Raw genomic sequence first — 25,891 nt, forward strand, 5'->3', positions numbered from 1 at the left:
CATTGCCATCCTCAATGTCTCTGCACCCATTGACGAACGGTCAGGCCTCTGAACGTGACGCAGCTGGCTGAAGGTGCGCTCAACGTCACAACTCCCATTGGGGATACACAGTAAGCTCAGAGCTGCTGACCTCAGATTAGGGTACTTTGTGTTCTTCACCCAGTATTCCATGATGCCCAGGCCATCATTTGTTGGGATGTCTTCCTTTAAGTACTGACAAAATTCTTCCACAGATGCAGGGTCAGTTACAAGTGAAAAGAAGCTCTGGTATGATTCGAACTCTTGGCTAGCAGCATGCTTCTGATGGGGGTCGAGAATCAAGGATTGCTTCCATGTTTCGTTCTGCGTCACTTGGCCCCTTTCAAGTTCTGTTAGGTTCCTCATGCATGTGGCATTCCATTTGTCAGTCAGAGCTCTGCAAAAGTCCGCTGTCAATTTACCATGCCGTGCCGACGCCACGTGCTCTCTGATGCGATCATAAGGCTTTTTTGCTGGATCTGGCGAAATCTCCAGGCAGCAGTACTTGCAGAGCAACGTGTATTCCGCAGGTGCTTCATCACAGTCCTGAAAAGCGTCCAGGCGCACCTTCTTCTTAACCTCAAGATCTGAGTACTCCCTCGCCCAGTCGTGGGCTGTCTTCTTCGGTCTGCCCATCAGGACAGCAGGCTTTGAACCCAAGAATAGGCGTCACACAAAGGTGCACATTGCGAAACTGAACGAAGTTCGTGTGATAAGTGTGACCGAAAGCGTCAGACACGGACGCATGACGCATCCACAACCGGGGAGAACGCAGAAAGTCCGCCGCTTGGTGCGCATGCGCAAATCGGATGTTGGATTGGATTGACTCGTCGCTCGGCTCGACACGGATTGAGACTGGCCGCTTAGCTTGCGCCCTCCTCTATGTCCTACGTTTGGCCGGTTTCTCGGGTATTACTGACAAATTTATTACTGGCGCAAATATCGGGTTTAACCGAAGTCTGATAATTGCATTCGGGGGGTACAAACTGGGAGAAATAGGGTTAAACTTGAAAACTTCTGGTCCTAATCATACTGTATTTGGCGTACACAAAGTGGGGTTGCAGATGATGCACCTTGTTTCACATGCAGAAGGAACATATACATGGCTCCTGCCATTTCTTAAAGCTGCTGTGTACGTGGAAACAGAAATACTCTGAGAACCACGACACTCATTTTGTTTATTACACAGCATGTGCAAGTACATAATTAGCACAGCTAAACCATAACCAGCGGTCAGATTTTAATGCAAGTGGTCTTACAGGAAAGGGAACCTGCAACGGGACGACAAGATCTGCAACACGTGGGGCTTGAAATTTTGAAATTGTTCTCAGTCATTTTATTATCAAAGTTTAGAGGGTGTCCACAAGAAGCCAAAGACGAATTCTAAAATTCTGGGTCCCACACGCCCCAGATCTTGTCGTACTCTTTCCAACGATACCACAAGTATCAAAATTGGACAGTTGATTGCTTGATTGAGAAAAAGCATCAAATAGCGCGCCACAGAAAATGCATGTGGGAGAGGGAGCTGGCACTTTTTCACCATTACTGGATGCACAAAGGCCCTACTAAATGAAGACTGCAGACTTACATGTGCTGGCAGGTCTTGACAGCATTCTGCTAGCCCAAAGCCATTCTCCTTGCCACCCCAGTTCTGGAACAAGATCATTGAATTACATATGGAATATGCTAGTGTCAACATTCGACTTGACCACTCAATGTTTGATATGGTCAAAGGTGTACTCTAGTGTAGGCACACAACTCCTAGCATGGATAAAACTATTAGATTGATCATCTACCCAATAAACCACAAATAATATGGTAGAATCCATATTATACAGTTACTACAGCCATTCATGCAAGATAAAAAGACTTCTCATCCTATTTTGTTCAAATTTTCCCTTCAGGCACTGTACAGCTTAGGACAAAAGTTTACGAGACACGGGGTGCGGCATTTCTCCATTGGAGCGACCCCTTAGCAGCACACAGGAGATGGACAGAGTAGCCGGACTCCCATTCCTTATTCCATCTCTTCCCGATAGCTAGCAGGGGGCCGCCACGATGGCAAAATATGCCAGTGCCATGTTCCGTAAATGTTTGTCCAAAGCTGTACAATAAGTATATGGTAGACAGAATAGCAATCGTAGAATCGTGCCTTCCAATCTCACAAAATTTTGCATGGTTTTCTTCGGGTGTCAAGGTTGATGTCAATGGAAGCTATTATCCAGTATAAATGGAATAAACTCTTGCCTCAGCGAGGTAGGTAAGCCTTGTGAGGAGAGTCTGGCGTCGCTCAGGGTTTAAGCGAGTGATGAAATTGGATCTTTTGCTGAGGAGGAAAACATACATCATAAGAAGGATAGCTACAGGGTGGGAACAGGGTGTACAGGGGGAACAGATAGCAACAGGGTGTACCTGAAGACATAGAGCAAGTTGAGCACCCCAAGCACAACCTGCATGTTGCTTGAGGAGAGGAGTGCCGTCAAGTGCTGCGAGGAAATAGCAAATTAGGGTTGGTCCACAAGTGAAAAGATCTCTCACCTCCATCGAGTTGTAGAGATGCCTGGAAAAACTGTGCTCGATCAGAAGGGCTGTAAACTGCAGAATGAGCAGCAAAAGTGCCTTCATCTGCAAAAGGGGTACCCGTAAGACATTTATTTGTTTGTTTGTTTACAAATATTTACAATTTACAAATGTGCACACCAGTTGCAGTTGCGACAGGTCTGTACATGCAGAGGTAGTGGCAATTATGAGCTTTCCTTGTTCATTTCGATACATCGAAAGAAAACTAATCTCCTCTACCCAGCATAAGACAAGACCAAAAGTAAGAAAGCCAAACGTTATAAATGATAACTGCCAGAACTGATCACAGAACTGCCAGAACTGATCAGATGATCACGTGACCCACTGCTGGAGTTTGCTTGGTGCACTAAACCTGCGGAGGAGAGCGAACACAAAAGCTCTGGTTTTGAGCAAAGCTGAAGGAGTAAAGGCGGATAACATTGGAAATCGATTGAGAAGGATATGACAAGTCCTCAGATGGTACTGACATTAGCTTACCACGTTACCAGTCGTGGGTTTCAACTCTTTCCTTATCGTGCCCATTGAGCGTCGATCACCGGTGATAGACTGTTTACGTGCGGCGCTACATGGCCTCTAAAGTAGATATGGACAAGTGGTGACATTTGTTGGATACCATAAACACTACAGGATGAGTTTGGTTTTCACTTTTAGCTTTTGCTCTTCGTGGTGATTTATGAAGCTGACTATGTGCCAAGGAGGCAGGTGAGGCGATTTTATCTTGGTCGTGGCATCGCGTTCCCGCAGCGGACCTCTTTCGCAAATGCGCAATACTCGCATTTGAAGCATAATTGGATTCCATTGCCTTTATCAGAACGCAAATAACGACTCTAAAGGTCTTTGACAATCAGATTTTTGTCCTGAATGTGTGGATATGCATAACTTGCACGATTGCTGTTCTTCCTGTCTCAAAACTAACCGAGAGGAATAGAAAAGTGGTGAAATAGCAAAATGTGGTACAAGAACAGGAAATGATGATGTCTTTTTCTGTTTTACTGCTTCAATGAACTCTGCCACTCAGTTACATGAACAACATGGGTATCGACGTTGTTTTCCACAACTCATGAACTTCTCGATACACAGTGTTGATATTTGCAGATATTATTTCTTAGAAAATTTGCCACATTTTGTATATTTTGGAACTTGTAGATTCCTATTTTTGTTCAAGATACAGGCGTATTTTCATGAGGTTTATGCTGTTTGCACCAATTTTTTTTGTGTTCCAAAATTAATTTTAGAAATACATTGATAGTTTTGTTTTTGAAATGTACATCATTCGATAGAAAATTCATTTGGCTACATTTTCCTGAATCGCAACATATTTTGAAGTGATACTGTCAGCCACAAAAAATATATTTGTCAAACCACCCAAATGATGACCATTTTTGCAGCGGGGTCATTCCATGCCAAACGTCCCAGACATTCCGCTCGACCATCCCAGATTTCTTTCAAATAAATTGTGGTTGATTGTTCCCACGAAGCCAATGCCCTCCCGGCTTATTTTTGCAGCAAAAAAATGTTTCGTGCATTGGTCGCCGCTTGAGGATTGCGATTTGACCTACCTGGCGAAAAAAAATTCTAACAAAATAGCTTTTGCGCAAATTCCAACCAAATCTCTTCTGAGTGAAGGCAACGCATAGTACTTTCATGCCAAGACCAGTTAGAGTTGATCGACACTTTCTATCCAGAGTTTATGCCCCGAGAAAACTAAAATTTCGTGAACTTTTGGGATTTTTTACGGAACTCTTCAATTTTTCCATAGCTATGTAAACTGTTTAGCACTGTTGCGTAGGAGGCATAGAACGTGTAAAAATATTTTGAGGCGCGCAGACTTGGAAGAGTAAGCAGAAAAAAATCATGAATTTCGGAAATATTGCTTTTTCCCAGATATTGAGCCGTCAATTGCACGCTGAGGTGGTCCTGATAAAAATATGAGACAAATTGCATTTGATGGTACGCCCCTTGAACATTTATTTTACAAAGTTTCATCAAAACACTTTGTTTCAGCAGCGAAAAATTTTTTTGAACTGGAGCACCCCCGCAACGCACACGGGAGCTGCCCAAACCGATATGCATTGCCTGCAAAAAGATGTGTACAAATTAACTTTCGAAGCCTCAGTTTCTCATGAGAACGACCTTCTCTGGTGGCGCAGTATACAAGGAGCACTGGAACGAGCGATATACTTCGAGGACGACAGGTCTGCACATGGGTAGTTTCATTTATAATCGAATGATGCCCGCCGGTCACATTTTTTATTCCTCTCGAAAAAAATATATGTTATCCCACCCACAAAGAGATGCAAAACGTGCCTGACCGCAAGTCTCTGCGATATTTTCTTTTCCGTCCACGGCGCTTAGAAGCAACCGGCGCGATTGCGCGGCTTAAATTTTTTTCCAACTTTGTGGCCTTGTATCTCTTGAACGAGATGTCCCATTTGAATAAAATATTTTTTGCTGACAGAGTGGATGGTGCACGTTCCACCGTGTGCTACTAAATTTATATGGTCACGAGAAAAGTATACAAAAAAAATCCCGAAAACGCAACAGAGAGCCTTTTTTATGGCACGTTTGGAAGGTCATGGCCGAGGCCCTGGATCTCCGACTGTGATGTTCTTCCCATGAGCAGAAAGATAATTCTTTGCTCTTTCGTTTGACGTTAAATACACTGCTTTATCTTCAGCCATTATCTCGTCACAATGCCGTGAACATGGAAGGGTAGGGGAAAATTCGCATTTTCGCGGCAGTTATTACCCAAAAAGGACATCTTCAAATTTTCCGATAGTTTGTACTAACATAGCTGAGACATAGCTCTTTCAGGATATGCAATAAAATGTTTGCTTATTTTGGTCCCACAGGGCGCGCAATTTTTTTTCGCACCCCTATTGGGCAGCGCTCGCAGGGGTTACACACACGTACAAAGAGTGGGCTTCTACCCCACCCAGTTTTTCTTTTTTATTTTTTTGCTTTCGGTCAGGGTGCCTTCATGCCGAAGGACGACTACAGTAATATGCACAGATCACTGTGATGTCCGCAGACAAGCAAAAGTTCGTTGCTTAGGCTTTCCCACCCGGTTAATCCCTTCAAGGTTACGTGCTTGAAGGAAATCGGACGTTGGAACATGGCATTCGTAAATAATCTGGCTTTGCCGATCCGAAGCGCGAGACGTCTATTTTCTTGTAATTTTGTTTTGTTATTTGCTGGTTTCTTCTACTTCTGTTTCTTCTACTTCGTCTACTACGGGTGCCTCAGTGGGCTCACACCAGTATCTTGTTCTGATATGTTCCTGTTCACAGTCTGCACAATTTCAGTGGGGTCACTGCAGTCAGCGTCGTCAGAGCTTGAAGCCGGAGGATCTTGTTCACTTAAAAGCCCTGCCTCAGCAACCTGCAGTCGAAACATGTTGTAGCAGTTCACACATATTTCGTCGGTGTCGTGGACATGGACTGCCTTCGAGGTGCTCAAGATATTCTTCGCTCAAGATGCGGAGTTCCCGCCGCTGTCCCCATTTTAAGACAAGGGCCTTGCTTTCCTCGATGTTACGTATAGATTTCGTTTTGTCGTCGGCGTAGCGTGTACTTCTGCGCTCCCTATGGCCAGCCGTAGCCACACCAGAAGTCGACTATACTGCCCGGTCTACACTTAACGACACAAGAAAAAAATACCCTGGAACAAGAACTTCGGGCCGGTATCGTTGATAGGATCAGGGCTTTTGAAGAACATCTTGAGCACCTCGAAGGGATACAAGGCCACAAAGAGAGAAGATCCTTCAAAGCCTTCAAGAGATACAAGGCCACAAAGTTGGAAAAAATTTAAGCCGCGAAATCGTGCCGGTTGCTTCTAAGCGCCTTGGACGGAGAAGAAAATATCGCAGAGACTTGCGGTCAGGCACGTTTTGCATCTCTTTGTGGGGTGGGGTAACATGTATTTTTTTCAAGAGGAATAAAAAATGTGACCGGCGGGCATCATTCGATTATAAATGAAACTACCCACCTATCACATCTAGCTCACTTTGATCGGAGGCGACACCGTCCTCCTGAGCTGGCTTCTTACATTTAATGACGTCACTTGGACAGTTTTAGGTCTTCCCCTCTGTTATTGTGTTCTTTGATGGTAGCCGAAAGAGTGAAGTTGTCGTTGTCGACTAGTGAAGGAGCTGTTTTTTTCTGTGTTTCTCCATAACTTTGTCTCCCTTTGCTTTTTGGGAATAGCAAGCCTCCATCATGACTAAAATTTCCCTTCCTTTTTTTATCATCATTAAACATATCCCCCCCCCCCCCCCCCCCCACTTTATTGCCTGGTGCCGTAGAGTCGGTGTTAGTAAGCGTTGTGTGCGTCACCGCTCGAACAAATTATGGTTACTCAATAGCCCGCCAGTGCCCGTCGCCACCGAAGAACATCCCTAGGCCCAGTGCTCCTACTGAACTGCGTCACCGCAGTAGGCAGTACTCGTGAGAACCTGAAGCTTGGAAGATTAATTTCCGTTTTTTCTTTTTCGCGAAAGAACGCAAATCGGTTTGGGCAGCTCCCGTGTGCGTTTCACGGCAGCGGCGGCCATGCGGCTTGGGTGAAGGTGCGTTGCGTGGCCGTGCCGGATGAGTGCGGGAGGGGTGCTCCAGTTATAAAAAAATTTGCTGCTAAAACAAAAAGTGTTTTCATGAAACTTTGTAAAATAAATGTTCAAGGGGCGTACCATCAAATGCAATTTGTCTCATATTTTTATCAGGACCACCTCAGCGTGCAATTGACGGCTCAATATGTGGTAAAAAGCAATATTTCCGAAATTCATGATTTTTTTCTGCTTACTCTTCCAAGTCTGCGCACCTCAAAATATGTTTTACACGTTTTATGCCTCCTACACAACAGTGCTAAACAGTTTACATAGCTATGGAAAAATTGGACAGCTCCGTAAAAAATTCCAAAAGTTCACGAAACTTTACAGTTTTCTCAGGGCATAAACTCTGGATAAAAAGTGTCGATCAACTTTAACTGGTCTTGGCATGAAAGTACTATGCTTTGCATTCACTCAGAAGAGATTTGGTTGGAATTTGCGCAAAAGCTATTTTGTTTGAATTTTTTTTCGCAATCTTCAAGCGGCGATCACGGCATGAAAATTTTTTTTGCTGCAAAAATAAGCCGGGAGAGCATTGGCTGCATGGGAACAATCAACCACAATTTATTTGAAAGAAATCGGGGGATGGTCGAGCGCAATGTCTGGGACGTTTGGCATGGAATGACCCAGTGGTAACGAAAGAGTTAATAGCAGCTGCAAATGTTTCATGCTACATGGAAGCCCTGTTTCACGTTGCACAATTTTGTCAGCCTTCCTCAAGTTTCTACTCACAGGAGCAGTGTTATACCCCCGTCACGTGGACAAAATGTAACTTCTAGCAAATGACATTCACACTGTATCTCATTTGATTGTACTGTGCAGTGCTACACAGCAAAACAAATGTAATTCTCAAATTATGGCAATGAGGATCCGTAAAGCATGAGAACTGCATTGTACTGGAGTACACGATTTCTTATGCATTTCTTGTCTTTTTTTTTTTCAAAGAGTTTTTAAAAACAGTGCAGAAGCAAAATTTTCAGGGATGGCTCATGATAATATACAAGTTCAAAGCACACTAAATGGATAAATATGGACATCATGAAACTCGGACACTGAAGTCGACGGGGAACAAGGGTTCTTTGCAAATTATTAAAAGTTGTCCTGTTAATGTAGAAAACAACTGAACTTGTAAGATACATATTTTCCGATAACTTGGGATGTTTCGTATTATAATTACAATACAATGTTATGTTGACGCTGGTGGTGTTTTTTACTGCACCTCTACCACGAATAAATTGACCATATTTCTCCGACCACATCCGCAGTGAGAGGCAGCAATTCAGAAAATCAAACTCATCCATACCAGTGCCATTAATTTATTTATTTTCATGTATGCTCTTTCTTTTTTTGTGTGTTCATACTTGCAGATATGAACACAAAATCTTGCCCCAATATCTCGGAATTTCCATTTCGTCATTACCGTAAGTGCCGCAATGATTTATTATACTGAGGCCATGCCCCCACTGGGGCAGCTTCATGGTAAAGCATAAGAAAGTGAGCTTTACTGTCGACAAAGTACAGTGCATCCCGTTAATTCGAAATCTCTTATTCGAACTTCCAGGTATTTGAACTGACGCTTGGGTCCCAGCAAAGCCACGTGTCAAAGCTTCAAAGTGAGCTTTTCTGTCGACAAAGTACAGTGCAATCCCGTTAATTCGAAATCTCTTATTCGAACTCCCAGATAATTTGAACTGACGCTTGGGTCCCAGCAAAGCCATGTGTCAAAGCTTCAAAGTGAGCTTTTCTGTCGACAAAGTACAGTGCAATCCCGTTAATTCGAAATCTCTTATTCGAACTCCCAGATAATTTGAACTGACGCTTGGGTCCCAGCAAAGCCATGTGTCAAAGCTTCAAAGTGAGCTTTTCTGTCGACAAAGTACAGTGCAATCCCGTTAATTCGAAATCTCTTATTCGAACTCCCAGATAATCTGAACTGACGCTTGGGTCCCAGCAAAGCCATGTGTCAAAGCTTCAAACTGAGCTTTTCTGTCGACAAAGTACAGTGCAATCCCGTTAATTCGAAATCTCTTATTCGAACTCCCAGATAATTTGAACTGACGCTTGGGTCCCAGCAAAGCCATGCGTCAAAGCTTCAAAGTGAGCTTTTCTGTCGACAAAGTACAGTGCAATCCCGTTAATTCGGAATCTCTTATTCAAACTTCCAGATAATTTGAACTGACACTTGGGTCCCAGCAAAGCCATGTGTCAAAGCTTCAAAGTGAGCTTTTCTGTCGACAAAGTACAGTGCAATCCCGTTAATTCGAAATCTCTTATTCGAACTCCCAGATAATTTGAACTGACGCTTGGGTCCCAGCAAAGCCATGTGTCAAAGCTTCAAAGTGAGCTTTTCTGTCGACAAAGTACAGTGCAATCCCGTTAATTCGGAATCTCTTATTCAAACTTCCAGATAATTTGAACTGACACTTGGGTCCCAGCAAAGCCATGTGTCAAAGCTTCAAAGTGAGCTTTTCTGTCGACAAAGTACAGTGCAATCCCGTAAATTCGAAATCTCTTATTCGAACTTCCAGATAATTTTAACTGACGCTTGGGTCCCGGCAAAGCCATGTGTCAAAGCCATGGGGAAAACGCCTAGTAATTCGAACATATGAACGTGTGCAACAGTTTATACGAACAAGTTTCCCCCGATTCCCGACTATACATCAGCTCCGGAGCTCTGATTAGCAAGCTGCTGGAGTGTCAGGGCCACCTTTACCTATTAAATGTTTCGTTTGCCTAATTATTTTCTATAAGTTCATTTCTCATCAAAGCGATACTTTTGCAGAGGAAAGAGGAGTAAGGAATGAATCAGTGTTACTGGTGTGTGCAAACATCACCTGCACAGGACGACGACGCATACTCATCGTCGGCAAAGCAAGCAAGCCTCACTGTTTTAAGGGGATTAAGTCCCTTCCTGTTGACTACACACACAGCAAAGAAAAAAGAGCAATTCAATATTTTCTCAAATTAGATTGGCGATATTCGCGATTGGGTTGAGCACAAACGACATTTATAGAGTCGTGGCTGGAGAAACGAGCGCGAATAAGATCATTTTCTGCTCTGAGCTGCTGTGATGCTTGTCTGCAAATAAATATTCTGGAAAGAAGGAGTCTCATATATCCGCCATTGTGTGAGCGCGAACGTGCCGCACGGCCTGGCAAGTCGTGACACATCTCCGACACAGCTTGTGTTCGCTGTCAACACATCAAGCCCTCATTTAGGCGCCTCCCTTTAGTTCCAACTCCGCTTTATTCGAACAAATCTTCGGTCCCCTTAGAGTTCAAATTAACGGGATTGCAGTGTATTGGCTTCTGGAATGGGTTTTTAGTCAACATGTGTGAATGCCATTGGCATTTGTGAGTTCCATTGGCTAGGTCGTGGACAGATGTGAGTCAGGAGGGGGTAAAACGTGGAAGTTGAAAGCATTTTTCGTTTTTCTACTAGTACATCTTTCTTCTACTAGGGGTTTGTTTCGCTGCAACCAAAAGTGGGACAAAGCGCCATCTCACAAGCAGGCTCGTCCCACCTAAATCTCATCACTTTAGCAATGGAGGGTACCGCATGCTCGAGGGAGAGTCGTGCGATCTCCCGTTTTATGGTTTCAGAAAATCAGGGAGCAAAAATTCAGTTTTATTTCAGGAGCCATAAAACAAGGTCAAATCAGGTAATATCAGGTGGAACAGCAGATTTTAGAGTAGAAAAGAAAAGGGTGAGCACTTCTCATGCTGGACATGCAGTGCTTAGCATTCCACAGTGCCCATATTGGAAGCTGAATCTGCGCTAAGACAGGTTTCCTCTTGGGCTTTTTGGGTTTTATGCTAGGTGATTATGCAAATCCGAGTAAGAATGAGTTCACCGGGCTTAAAGGTCAGATATGCCGATTTTGAAGTGCCACAGAACTGAGCAATACTCGCAATACTGAGCAATACTCGCGCTGTGTGTTCATTAGCGAACACTGAATATGTGTGCAAAATATCTTGCTCCAACTGTTCGTAGTTTTTTAGAAAAACAGTTTTTTTAGTTCCCACGCCTGGCCGTCAGACTGTTGGCAAACCCTGCGCACTGGCGCAACGGCATCACTGCTCTCGGTTTATCTGTCTTTTTGGCTTGGCATGGACTCTCGGCTTGGCCGCTTGGCTTCTTTCGTTTCGTCCTCTGTGCATCGTACATAAGCGAACAGCTGTTATGTTATTGCTAAGTCGGAAAAAAAGCATGTGAATACTTTTTTTTTGTGGCACGGCATCGTTTAGAAAGTGCCCTTCCTTGTTCTGACCTTGCCTTTTATGGGCTGGAGCGATATGATACGTGATATGCCACGGTGAAGTTGTCGAGAATGCGACGGTGCTACGCTGTTGAACAATTCATCGCAGCATTCAAGTGTTACCTATTATAAGTAGGGAGTGACTTTTTCTGGTTAAACCCGATTCCGCCCGGTTATTCTCCCCCCCCCCCCCCGAACTGAGCTCCCACCAATTTGGGTTAAACCCGATTTCTCCCCTAATTCCAGCCACTATGAAATCCTCAAGTGACGTTTCCACTGAAGACGAACAAAGGTCGCCACGTGTAACACATGTAAGAATGGGTCACTTACGTTCCCAGCAATACAACTATGTGTGTCAACACTCTCTATGCCTTCGAGGATTACCGCTGGAAGGTCACAACCCCGCAAAAAAAAAAAAGAGATTAGGTAAGAACTTAATACACAAGATGAGACACAAAAAACCCGAAGGCACATTTATCACCCGATTTCTCCCCGAATTACAGATTTAAAAATAGCCCCCGATTTTTACCCCCCAAATCTGAGAAAGGCATTTAACCCGAAAAAGTCACTCCCTAATTATAAGCTGCCAAAAGACCAAGCAGTGTGAAGCTCTTGGCTGACAGCAACAACTGTGCCTGCTAAGTTCCACTTCAAGGATTTCCTCCAAAAAGGTCATCATAGGTTACGCGCAATTTGGAATCTCGGCACGAAATCGTCTGATGAAAATCTGAGATGCCTGACACACAAATTTTGAACGAGCCACGGATGATCAAGGCAAAAAATGAGCGCGAAAAGGTAAGTCGAGGTTCAGATATAAAAATAGCAACCTTCATGAATCGATTGTGCAGTTGTCCTACTGCGCTTACTCTAATATAGCCACGATTAACAACACAACAGTATTGATAATCTAACTTGTGGATTACCACAGGTGCACGCTGAAGACAGAAATGAAGCAGGATCTGGCTTGCATCTGGTGCATGAAGAAATTGCTGGCACGTTAGTTGCAGTCTAGCTGCCACCAACAGGTATGACAATGTGATGTTATAATTTGAGTATTCACCTATGTTCCACTTTTCGTGGGCGCTCTCATGCAGACATCCTGACACCACTCTTAAATCTGCCCTCATCATTACAACCTGTGCTTTCAGGGTGGAAAACAAAGGTTGCCATTCTGATTAGCTGCTATCTCCCAGTTCAAGCACTTTTGCTGTCTGGACACTGCTTCCTGTATTTTGGGATAGAAGGTACATTACATTATTTCACTTAATTTGTCTTTTGCACATTTTTGTTACTGTTAGCTGGATTACTGTTAGACATACAATTCTTTCTGACACGCAGAAGATGATGTCGTCTCTGATAACTTTTTAGAATTTGCACGGTCATCAACGTCCATTGAGAAAGGTGCCTTTACTATCTGTGAATGTTAGATTGAAGAATAGCCCAGAATTCATGTTAACATTGTGCACTCTTATTAATTCACTGTCTGTGTTCCGAGAGCTATGAAAAATGTGAGCTATTTATTTGTCACAACTTCACACTGGATAGTGGTGGATTGGCATGTAAGCTAAAATATTTTGATTCTACAATACTTGTGTTGAACTTGGTGCATTACTGTGGGCAATGCCACATTCATTACATTTTTTAGTGGGCCCACTGCACAAATATTGTGCGCATATTGCATACATGCTGTTCGATAGGCAAAAATACCTGAAACGACGCCAAAACCTGAGACATGGAACAGAAAAAGACAACACGACATGTTCTCACACTGAGAACGTGGTGTGTTGTCTGTTTCTGTTCCGTGTCTCAGGTTTTATCGTCGTTTTACAATGTACCAGATCCCTTGGACTTCTAACAAAAATACCTGAGCAGTGCTGTGTAGTCTTTCTATCCAAAGTCCATAATCTTACTGCAAAGTCACAGTACGTAGAACAGCAATGTGCAGGTATCCTGCCACAGAGATCCACAACAGAAAGAAGACTTTTGAGAGCATCTAAATGTCATGAGACTTTCGTGCACAAGGCTGCTCTTGTTAATGTCTAACGTGAAGTTACAAAATCCCAGAATATATAAAACGTGTTGTAAGGTAGAGAGTGAGGGTTGGTACAGACATAAAAATATATAAACATGTATAATAAAATAAAAAGGGGGTACAACTCCATCAGTTTCAAGCCGGCAAGGGATAAGTTGACATGACACTGTAGTACGGCAATCCAGAAGATGTGGGTTCGAGTCCTACAGCTGGCTAACCTTTTCAGTGACTTTCATCTTTCATCGTTAATTTCTTAGGCAAATTGAGGCTTTGTATGTATTTGTCCCTTCTATGTTGTTCCAGCCTCAGAACATCAGTTCATGTTCATCAGTTGCCGCCTGCGTCGACCCCGTCGTATGAATGTGTGTGTGAGTGAGCAAAAATGTAAGAGTGAAAGGAGGATGAGTGAGAGAGAGTGGCTGGTTTGTCCCTTCAGATGGCACACCCTGGAAGTCGCTGAGAAGGCGTGTTAGCTTAGCTCAATTGGTAGAGCCCTGGACCGGCAATCCAGAAGATGTGGGTTCGAGACCTACAGCTGGCTACCCTTTTCAGTGACTTTCATCTTTCACTGTAGTACTGTTTCCCTGAATGTGTCGCCCGTGAATGCCTTTTGTGCCAAATCTATCTGGCCGCCATGGTCATTCATGTATTGTGCTGCACAACTCATCCCTTGTCTGTTTCAAAACTGATGGCGTCGTACCTTCTTTTATTTTATTTTATTATACTATGTTTGCATTTTTCTTTGTATATTTGTACCAACCCTCGCTCTACTTGCTCCATTTGCTCCACTATCTATTTCATTAAATCCTTTTTCTTTTATTTTCTGCAGTGGTGAGCAACCGTAAGGACACATGCAAGAAAGGGAGTCTCTTTGGGATAACAAACCCTCATCACCTCATCAGGATACAGTGGTTGATGAATGGTTCATGTTCTCAAGCGCATGGAAACTTCAACAAATAATTCATGAAAAGCCAGTCAGTGCTAGCACCAGGAATTGAACGTGGACCGTCCTGCTACCGGTTAGGGATGTTATATTTCAAGCACTCATTGACTTTTAGTGAATTACTTGTTGACTTTGTCGCCACAGCTCATTTGCCTATCTGTTAATGCTGCGGCGTGTGTTGTGTTTTTCTCTTTGTGTGTTCCAGACTCAGAACGGTTACTTTGGATCAGGTCAGGTACGTTTCATGTAGACATAGCAAACAGAAAGCGGTGTTTCTCAACACAACTTAGCAGTGGCCTTCATGCATTACTGCTGCGGCCATTAAGCGTGAATGGAAAGCTGCACATTATGTTCACTCTACTTTTATCTTGTGCTTGTTCAAGTTCTGTCAAACAAGCTTGTAATGCTATCATATAGTTCAGTACTTCCTTTAAGTGGGATGAATGGCAGCGCATGAATGCAGGAAGGAAACTGTCATGTCATGGCAAGTGTTTATGTGTTGTACATTGAACAATTAATTTTATTTCTTAGCTTTTGCTGGCGTATTGTGTCAAGCCATGTTATATTAATTTGGAACATGTTTAGCAGCCAGAGCAACTGTTACACAGTAAGAACGTAGCTCGTGTGTGTTTGTCTTTTGCAGCGCTGCCCTTGGTTTTCCTCCCTGATGCTACACATGTCAGGGATAGGTTTCAGAACTGTTAGTTCCAGCCAAGTGAGAATTGCTTTCCAGAGGATCATCACGCTGGCAGATGAAACATATGGTTTTAAATTATTTGCAGGACAGGAATTGCGTAGCTTCACACAAATACTACTACTACGACGTAAGAGTGGTTTCAAATCTAGCTTTTTTGTGTTCCTGACATTATTGCACAAGATGTAGTCTCCACTAGGATCCTTTATATGGGGGGTTATGTACAGTGCAATCAACAGATGCTATTTACAAATCTGTGTTTCCTACTGTGTTGAAATGGGGTAGTTTGTATCTGAGAGCCATAGTGAAACACAGGCAGCCAAGGACAGACTTTTGATGCCCTCAAGAAACTTGGCAACACATTACAGGGACCCTGGAGGCTGCCTAAATTTCCAGAACACAGAGATCAAGGCTGCGTTTAAACAACAAGTGGTTAGAGAATCCCAAGAGAGTTGCATGTGTAAGGAGTCCTCTGTTGGATTTGCTTCTGTCCGAGATAAGTTATCTCAACGGGGACGCATGGGCACACTCAATGATACTATGGCTGCCTGTGAAATAGAATGAGGAGAAGGGGAAGATATATAACCCATTTTTCTTGTCTGTTATTCTGTTGGTTAAATTGTAATTTGTTTAGCACCATATATGTGTATATTCCAGAGTCTGCTAATAAACATATCAGTTGAGAGCTAGCAGTCGCATTGTAGCTGTCTCATCCTGTCCTTGGCTGCTTGTGTTTCACTATGGCTATGTTTGCTACTGAGAAAAACAAAACAAAAAAACAAAACAAAAAGAGCATAGAAAAACACAAACAGCAACCTGGAAAGCTGCCTGTTCTAGTGCTCACATGGAGGCAATGCAATGAGGTAACATGTTCCATTCATGAACTGCACATAGTAGTACGCATCACAATGGCAACCGATTATTCAGATTTTTTTTTAACTACTTTGTCTTTTGGAACTTTGATTGCAGAGCCTAATATTGGAGTTTTTGTGTGATTCCCCTCTTGAGACACTAATTGCTGATGCTGTGCAGTGTGGTTAATTTTGAGAACTTTACTGGCTGAGGTACAAAAAGAGAATTGTCATATCTGCATTTGAATACATAGGAATAATTTGTAAGTACTTTCCTTGTTGACATTTATATTTGCACCAGGTCCAACATTGTTGATTGATGGAAAATGTAAATAAAGATATTTATTTACTTGCCAAACAATACAAAAATGTCGACTTTTCTAGTGGGATATTCCCTGTTCACCAGACATAAATGTGGAGAAGTTAAAGGGGCACAATGATGGTAGAGTCACTCAGGATGACAAGTCACATAAATTGCCTCTAGCACTTTTACACCCCATAGGCTGAGTTGTGAGTTGAAACAGCACTCTACAGAGGATAAGGTGCACCCACTTATTTGATTTCTAGGATCTATGGTATGCCCTAACTCTTCAGAACCCCACATTTCTAAAAGCACCATTTCTAAGTGGCAATATGTGCTCTGGTATTTCTTTTGGGTCTGCATAGTGTGCAACCGCATGGCTTCTGGAGCTTTCGTGTCCATGTTTTTGTGCTACGGTGCTCATTACCAGGGTGTCGGAGCGAACCAAAAACCGGAACCGAAAACAAAAAAAAAAATTGCTATTTTGGTGCAAACCGGAACGGAATCGAAACCGTATACGTTTTTTTTCGCTCAGGAGGGAAACCGAAAAATATATTTTACGGTTTTCGGTCCAAGAAAAAACTTCGCCGGTTTCGACTACGGATAAGCGAATGAAACAGACGCCCGTGTGCTCTGGAAGTCATGTCATGCTTGACAAGATACTATACGAGGGTTATACGGTTACAGTAGAATGTATGTCGGTATAGTATGACCCTTAGGCTCCCTTTGTAATGGTTTATAGTTCGCGCACGCACACAGACTTCGAGGTACATGTGACTCTCTAGCAATGTGCAGTAGTGTTTCGTTTTAATTTGATCCCCCCAAACTCTCTTCAACTAAACAGCGACCCAAGGGGGCTGCATAACGGCTTCTTCATCGGTAATGTCGCGCAACGCGTCCCTTGTTTGAGAGCAGCTAAGTTGAATACATTTACGTTACGCGAGGGCAAGCCCGTGCAAAGTGGCAACTCTTTTGTGGACAGGACACGAAGAAAATAAAACGGAGCCATCGAGCGCGTTTGTTAATGAAGGTGTTCCTCGATTTGCGTCGTACTCGTGCGGTGGTGGCTTGCTGGCTAGACAGTAGCAACAGACATTCGGATGGGACACAATCGCTCCAACCCAGCAAGAAAGTACTTTACGTATGACATCACGACAAACAAGTCCGTTTGTAGCATGCGCTTCAATAAAGTAGAAAGCCCATTTGAACAGACAGTAACCTACAGGAACCAGGAGCTACCTACCAATTGCACAGCTGTCTATTGGTATTAAATACAGTGTATGCGGAATAAACGGGTTTACATTTTGTAACATTGATTTTTTTTTTTGTGGGGATGAATATTCCAAGCAGAAGCGGAACCGGTTAAAAACCGGTATGATCGTTATTTTTTTGCTCCGGAGCAGAACCGGTTACCGGATCGTTTATGGTGTAACCGGAACGAAAACCGGAACGAAAAACGTTTCGGTTCGACACCCTGCTCTATACAAACAATATCCAGAGGCTAGACATGAAATGCAGTAGTGATCAGCGTGCCACACGACGCCAGCATAACATGGGAGTGTGTGATTCAAAGAAAGCTTCTGGAGAATGTACAGAACCCCACAAAAAGTTTAAAATGTGATTTGTATTTCGTTTTACGTAGCTTGTCGTTCCATAACATCGTCGACGGTGTTGCACATTCATAAATCGTACGTAAACTTGTCCATAGCAGTATGCGGTTTCTCAAATACATTGCAACGATTTTTCCTGCTATAATAACACGCTGTCGGCATTTTCTGCTAAAACGGCTGTCGGAAACGTCAGTCAATTTCCTAAGATAATTGGCCCCACAATATGCAAGTGCTGTAAAGGGACTAACGCAGACGCGACTGATACAAATTCTACGTGCTCACAGAAACACAAACGACGAATTCCAGTCACAACATCGCACAGAGCTTGGTTCACGAATGAGTTTGCAGCTGCTCAGTTGCTGCATTGTTTACTTATCCGCGGAACTAGCGAAACCCGGCTGTTCGCCATCTTCAAGCACAGATACGTGAAGCCACGAAAAGCCGTAGCTGGAATCCACTGACAAGTACGAAGGCGCGTATTACGTCACAAGGCCCGTTCGGGTGCACCTACGTCATAAAAATGGCTGCGCCCATGTGTGTTTCGAAATGGAATTATCTGTTTTTTTTACATGGTAACTGTATCGAACAGGGAGAATGAAGGTGCATTTTGGGGAGAGCTGGATGTGGGCTTTCAGAACATCACAACCGTTTCGACTATTTGGATATCGGCATAGCTGACCTTTAACCGTAAAATACGAGTGTCTAAGAATGCAGTTCACAACCAGAGCGAAAGTGAAGGTTCCTAAGGAGTGGATGGCGTAGACGCAGGGCAGTTGGTGGACAAGGATTTATGAAGAACACAGCCTGAGCTCCCTAAGCTCATTCAGAAAACAAATGTCATTTTCGCATAATGCCATTACATGTTCCCCTGTGGCAGCAAACGAATGACGTTTGTTTGAAATACAATATCTACATGGAAGATTGAGTGTGGAGAAAATCTGTCTTCACACAGCTTATGCGGAATAAGCCATCCAACTAAAACTGATCCCAAGGGGGGGGCAAATAGGAGACAACTAGGGAAGCACAACATAACTATACATCTAGTACTAGCAAAATGATAGAGGTAGTGGATGACAATAACAAACTGTTGTGCTTAGGCAACTAGAGGCTAGTGTTGTGTTCCTCTGTTTGTGTGTTCCAGCCTCAGCAGTTACCTTCAGTCATGATAAGAAAACGTAGTCAGGGTGTTTGCTAAATTGCAGCATTCAAATTCCCTGAATAGAAGCACCACAAAAAGCAGCATGAGCTTGTGTCTTTTACCTTTGTGCATGTGTAAGAGATGGAATAAATGCTGTCTTGGGAACTATTGTGTCGCTATATCGACATACCGGCTTCAAACTATTTCGTTTTAACAGGAGTTCAAATTTGTGTGGACTGCGTCAGAAGGTCACGTGGGACGTGATATCCTCCTATCAGGGTGATAGACTCACCGGTGAAAGCCCAGTTTGTTATATGGGTAGCTGCACATACAAAGCACTTTTTTGTAACCTTTCTTCTTTACACGCCCGGATATAAATAGGAGCACACATAAAACATTGGTAAAAGGCCTCTTAAAGGCCTGGTAAAAGGTTTCTTAATTCAACAGTCTGCAAATGGAGAGGTATTTATAATAACGTATCTGTCGTTGACCGCTTAGTCAATACATTAACCCTCAAACCAAGCTTTTGAATTCATCCAAAGTAAGCTGTTCCTAAGGCAGTATTCACACGGAGCAAGTTTTTCCAGCAACTATGAGCAATTTTGGAGTTGCTGGCAGTCATCCGACACCAGCAACTCCAGCAACTCGAGTTGCTCGAATCGCTCCCAGACTGAAAACTCGACAAGTTCCTCGTGCACCGGCCAATCAACGAGGGACTGCATTGGCCACGTAACTCGCGATGGCGTGGTGCGATTTCGTTCATGGGTTCATCGGTTCAAATCCTGCAGGTGCAGCTGAGACAGTTCTTTTTTTGTTTTTTTTACTAACGTCGCGCAAACATGCCAATAGTCATTTTTGAAGATCATGATGATCTTTGTGCATAATAAACTGACTAAAATTTGATAAACAACAGCTAAAGAAAAGACATCACCAGTTCGATTCGAACCCACATTCTCTGGTCGCCGTAAGGTTGCTTGTGGGTGGAGCTAAGGAGTTGCTACGTGTGAACGCGGTCTCCAAATTGCTCATCAGACGTTGGTTGAGTTGCTTCAAGTTGCTGGAAAAAGTTGCCCCGAGTGAACGCTGCCTAAGAGGGCTCTTCTTAGCAGGCAGACACATCCGGAGGTGTGCAACGAGTTCAGAGGCAGGTGCCTCAAGAGATGGCATCACCAACGCACAGAAGCCATTTTCTGCGACAGTTTCCGAGTTGGAGGAACAGTTTACGACAGAATGAAAAGTAATGAATTAGGCAAAAAGCATCTTTTGAATCAGGCGGCTGTTTAATACATTGAACATGGTGGGCTACAAACAAGATTTTGAAACCGAGTTTGAGCTACTGAGGGTCCGGTGCAATTAAAAATTTATAAATTACTGCTTATACGGCTATGTCAGTTCTTGTTTGTAAAGCTAGCACCACACTACTGGCGGCATGGAGTGAGAGAAACACCTAATGGAGATTGGCAGTGTCATGTGTCTGAGTTGCACTACTACTTTCAATGAGGAGTCCTTCAAAGCTATGTAAAAGACCCCTACTTCAATAATTGCACAGTTTGATAACAGCTGACTTGTTTTGTGTTTGTTATGCTTCATACTGAATCTCCCACATATCATAGAAGACTACAGTTCAGCAGAGGCGCAAGAGGCCTTTTGACAGCAGTGTATCGTCCACGTCTCTTAGGCAGACGTTTATAGGCAGACAAACTGCCTTTCTTATGTGCACAAACTGTGCTACTGCAGAAAGTATGTTCCTTGCCTGCTCTTGGCCGGGAAGGTTCGCAAGGCAGACACCACTGGCCCTCTCTGGTTGTCTTGCATGATTTCTCCAGCAGTGTATCAAACAGGTCCAGAACCTCGATCCAGTGGTACAGCTCACACTGAAACACGTAAACTTAGTCTTGCATGCCAAACATACCTATTTGAAAAACAACCCACCTTCCCACAGTTCCAGTACGGACAGCTGCCAATTCCACTAACAGCTCCTCTTGCGTGCAGCCCTTGAGCTTCTCCACAAGCAGCTTGCAGTCAAGGGGGGACCTCAGACGAGCTCTTCTTTAGCTTGCTACGGTCAATCTTCATGGGCCGCATCCTTTCACTTTGAACAGTTAATCGAAACAAACTATTATTATTGCTTAAAAGTATCAGCAGATATTATGCACTTAACACAGAAAAATTCCAAGAGGCTGAAAGTTCGTGCACTTCTATTACCAAGCGCCAAAATAATATTCTGTGGCAGTGAGTCAATATTAGGATTTGCATTTGTCACATCGAGGAGTTGGTCAGACGTTCTTAGTTTACGAGCAAGCAAGCGGGCTCGTGTGACGTTTTCTCACCTTCTCCACCTCAACAAACCGACGTGTTAAGCCAGTCAGAATGTTTCATACACAGGTGATCAAGACAAACCGACTGCAAAATAGCACAACAAATCTCCCCTCCGTTGCACTTAAGATTAGGCATGACTATTCGGGAACTTTAGGGAAGTACTTTGCAGTTGTGCATTATACCGCCACCCAAATGTGTGCTTGTTTTTTTGGCAGCTTCTGTCAACGGCCCTTGGAGCGTAAACGGACGTGTGCGCATCAGCATCGCTCTCAAGCTGTGACCATGCTCACCGAAATGCGTCATTCTAATGCTAGGCCGTTACAACGCACCCAAAGTCAGTAGAAGGGTTGAAATATATCGTTCCTCCAAAACACACTGACAAACTAGCTATCTGAGACAGCCAAACTAATACAAACTTCAGTAGTCTAGGCCTAACAGAGCTTTGAGAGGTAGACAAAGGGAAATTGTAGTATCAACAGCTCCAGCGAAGTCGCAAAATCCCAACTAAGGCAGCAGTAACTCATTATAACCGCGCGTTCATCGAGTCACATAATCGAACATGCACTTCAATACATTTGAATGCTACCGCAGTGTCGTCACAACACGGAATGTCGGAATGAAGAAATGCAGCAGTGGGTACCAAACGAAGCTCGACTTAAATTAAGACTGACCTTGCACAGGTATTAGACACTTTGTACAATTTGTGCATACACAGTAGATAGCACCATTAGTTCACTGTCATTGTCCTCAAGATTCTGTACATATGCAGAGCATGACCGAACGAAACCATGAAACTATTTTCCACAACAGGGGGCTGCAACTCGTTGTTGCCAAGGCGGCCTAGCTGAAAGATTCAAGGTGCAGCGCAGTATAGCATAATCTCACGTAATCCTTTTGATGGCAAAACAGAGGTAAATGTGACGTTACAAGGGCAGAAAAATTGGCTCTATGAACTAAAGCTGCCAATGCGCCAAGGTTCCTTAGAGTTCCTGATTTGTTCCACTCGTTCGTTCAACCTGTCCAGGTGGTGCTGCACTCGTCTGCGCGCCGCCGTCCCCCGTCAATGCGCTTTTTTGGCTTTTTGGGTTGTCGCCTAGAAGGGCACTGTATCGCCGTGCTTTCCGTGAGCGGAGGATAGTGTATGATAGCGGAGGGTCCTGAAACCGGAACCAAACCGATAACCGCTTGGAAGTTGAACCGAAATCTTTTTGGGAACGAGTACCACAGCGTAACCTGAAATCCTTGCCATCCGAAAACATGATCGAAAAACGAACCGCAAAACATAATTTAGCTGGCCGGTCGATAGCAATCGTTCCAAGCTAGATGCCTATTCCAGCGCCTACTGTTCGATCCCAGCCGCCATCAATTTGCCGGCAGGGTACACGCCGTCTTCCGCGATAGACGTTAGGGCCAGTTCTCACTTGGCGACGCCCGACGCGACGTCGTGAACGGACGGCGGAAATAGATGTGCATTTCCGGCGTTTGAGACAGGATAGGACGTCGAGCCAAAGAACTTGCCATGCCGAACTTTTTTCACGACGTCGGCGAGAGCTGACGAGAACGATAGATGGCGACCAATTAGTGACACAGAAAGGCCACGCCTCCTGATTTTTCGTCTGCTTTGACGACGGAATGCCACTGTGGTGGGAACATGAAAATCGTGCGCGCTGACGGGGCGGCGGAAATGCGCCCCTACTTCCGCCGCCCGCACACGACGCAGCGTCGGCCGTCGGCAAGTGAGAACTGGCCCTTAAATACAGTGTGAGTGTGCTGAGGTGGGCAAAATTAATCCAAAGACCCGACCACTGCATGTGGAGTCGCTCATGATAGTTGTCTGGGACACGAATTCCCAGTAAACCACTAATATCCCTAGGACATCCTTACAAGGTCGTGGACGTCCTGAATATCTGGACATCCATGCAAAGTCTGTGGATGTCCCAAAACAACATTCGCGTTTCTATTTTATCGAGTAAATCACAGATGTCCTAGGTACGTCTGCAGGATATCCGCTTTTGAAATTTGAATGGAGGAAAAGCCTGAGATCCCTTGGATACCCATGAAAGATCCAGTATACGAGATTTTGGGCACTGGTTGAACGTCACAGGAACGTCGCCAGGACGTTGACTGAAGATATGCGAATAAACGTGAAGTTTATGACATCTTGTTCCGACAGCCACATTTTTGTTCTGCTGAGAGCAAGCAAAAACTTCTGTAAACGTTAATTGGATGGGGGGAACAAGCAAAATCGTTATATATTTCTATCGTTCGCGTGCTGCTAGCCGTGAAAGTATTTATCTATATTCGTAACGATCGTCAAGCAACAGTGGAATTTGATCACTTTTATAGCTCCACTCAGCAGCTAATCCCATTATAGATATTAGCTTGAATTAAAAACACAGTATCGGGCATGAAGGAATGTGAAAACATTATTGGTTTAAAACATGTCTCTGCAGATTCACTGGTTAATTGCAAAGAAGCACCTCCTCACCGTTACAGGTGTAATCACGCCCAAATACGTAACGAACTTGCCCCAACGGCCTTTACTTCAGTATAATATAATAATTGGGGAGTTTACGCGTCGCGAGACAACTGAGATCACTTCAGTGGTATAAGCTCTGGGCATTTTGTCAGCATAAACCATTGTGAATGCTCCCTTCAAATTCGCGTACACGGTGGAGTGGGACAAAAAGGGAGCCCTGCTCTTTTTGGGGTGGAAGCACGTGTGGTAACATGGTCAGCCTTGGTGATCGTGCGTCAGAGTTTGGTCGAACGCTGGCGGGGCTTACTACATTCCCTGAATTTTTGACCTGTTGTTCATGTTCGAAGCATTTATTACTACACAACACGTAAAAATTAACGTTGTACATAATACATATGCAAATACATATATATTTACATACATATCAGAGTGGTGTTGTCATGTCAGATACGTATCAACTAAAAGCAAGTGCATGTTTGGACCTGCTTGCATGATGTCCCACATACGTCTATATATGCTAAAAAGACGTTCCCGGGATATTCGCAGGATCTACAAATGACAAAGAAGTGTTAGTCCACAGAACGTCTCGGGGATGTAAATGGGCTCTGTGGCAAAGTCCGTGGGATATCCCAACATCCGAAATAGGATATCCTGTAGACGTTTTCTGGATATCTATGGTTTGCTGTGTTAGTACTCAGGGCGTTTATGTTTGTTCGCTCGGAGGCGCTCCGTGCCGTGTATTCACTATGAGTCCCGAGCGCCTCCGAGCGAATAAACATAAACGCCCACAGTGACCATCGCAGTGGCGGATTCAGGGGGCGGTGGGGTTTGGCGACCGCCCCCACTTGGTTACACGGTTACACATTTAGGCTTCCTCTCCCGCTACGCGCTTTGACAAAGAGCCCCCCTTGAGGGTTGGATCCACCCTTGACCATCGCCTCCTGTAATCGTCGCCAGTCCACCCCGGATGCGCGTAAGCGCCTTTCAGCACCGAAAAAGTACTTGGGTCTTGCGTGCTCTCTCGGCAAGTTCACCATATTTTATTTCGCTACGCCATAAGGGCAAACCTGAGGCGGGGCACACAAACACAGCACAGCAGCTAATCTAAGGCAGTTGTCCACAGGGTTTCCAGAATCCCCAAGCATGGAGGGGTGTTGGAAAAAATTGGGAGGGGGGTCATTAGTATAGTTACTAGTACGTCATTACACCTTATTTCATTACCGACATGTGTCTAAAGCTGAATCGCAGGGCACCCCTGTAGGGGGTACACGGGAGAAAAAGTTAGGGGTGGTGTCACTGAACATTTGGGGGGTGTAGGAGGGGTCTGGATAAACCTCTGGTTGTCCATGTGTTTTTGCCCCGCTCAAGTTGCCGTTATGGAGTTCATATCACCAGGTTGCCTGTGTCTACGTAATTTTACCTGTTTATTTTACGTATTTTTTTCTCGTTAGTTTTAAGTAACTGATATTTCTTAGGGCGTGTTGGGGTGTGTGGACACAATCCGTGAACCAGGGCTCAAATCGGGACACTGTATGAGTTGTCTGGGTGCTTCTCCTGGGTTTTGCTCAGATGCTCTGAAGTAAATATCTTCGCAGTTCCCTATGAAGCCGCTCCAGTATAGCGAGTAAGGGGTTCTATGGGAACTTTACATGAACAGGAGGATTTTACTTCCGTTTTCCCCTTTTCCAAATGCACCACCAAACGTAGGGGGTTGCCCCCCTCCTCCTGGCTACGCCACCATGTCATCCCAGGGCGTCCCACAAGCCCTCTCTCGAGGAACGTACTGCCAATTCGTCAGGAAAAACACCACCAACCATCCTTCCTATTCCTAGTCCTATGTGATGCGAAGTTGTTCCAACAGGATAGGTCGATGGGGTAACTTCGCCAATAATCCTGGTGGTTACCATGGTACAGGGAGCATCCCAATGGAGACTACTGAGTGATGCTCGGATGTTTTCTGTGGTGGGTAGTTCTCTTCGACTACCCAATCCCAGAGCAAGAGGATTAGCACACCTTCTCCCTCTCCTGTGCAACCATCACTCACTCCCCTCCCTCTTTCAAC

General features: G+C 44.2%; 1 protein-coding gene across 4 annotated transcripts in view; it reads right to left on the reverse strand.

The window, feature by feature from the left end:
* The window catches only part of LOC135396482 (E3 ubiquitin-protein ligase HUWE1-like), a 146,706-nt gene extending 124,527 nt beyond the window's left edge, over positions 1–22,179 (reverse strand). For all 4 annotated transcript variants that reach the window (XM_064627475.1, XM_064627472.1, XM_064627473.1 and 1 more), the window contains exons 1-7: positions 22,022–22,179; positions 20,964–21,123; positions 20,785–20,905; positions 2,557–2,643; positions 2,431–2,504; positions 2,266–2,344; positions 1,607–1,669 (exon numbers count right to left, since the gene is read on the reverse strand). In XM_064627475.1, the coding sequence (XP_064483545.1) occupies positions 1,607–1,669; positions 2,266–2,344; positions 2,431–2,504; positions 2,557–2,643 (303 nt within the window). In that variant the 5' untranslated portion in view covers positions 20,785–20,905; positions 20,964–21,123; positions 22,022–22,179. The remainder of the gene's footprint in view (positions 1–1,606; positions 1,670–2,265; positions 2,345–2,430; positions 2,505–2,556; positions 2,644–20,784; positions 20,906–20,963; positions 21,124–22,021) is intronic.
* Positions 22,180–25,891: the final 3,712 nt, after the last annotated feature.

Source organism: Ornithodoros turicata, chromosome 6 (genome assembly GCF_037126465.1).
Source record: "Ornithodoros turicata isolate Travis chromosome 6, ASM3712646v1, whole genome shotgun sequence".
NCBI classification, from domain to species: Eukaryota; Metazoa; Arthropoda; class Arachnida; order Ixodida; family Argasidae; genus Ornithodoros; species Ornithodoros turicata.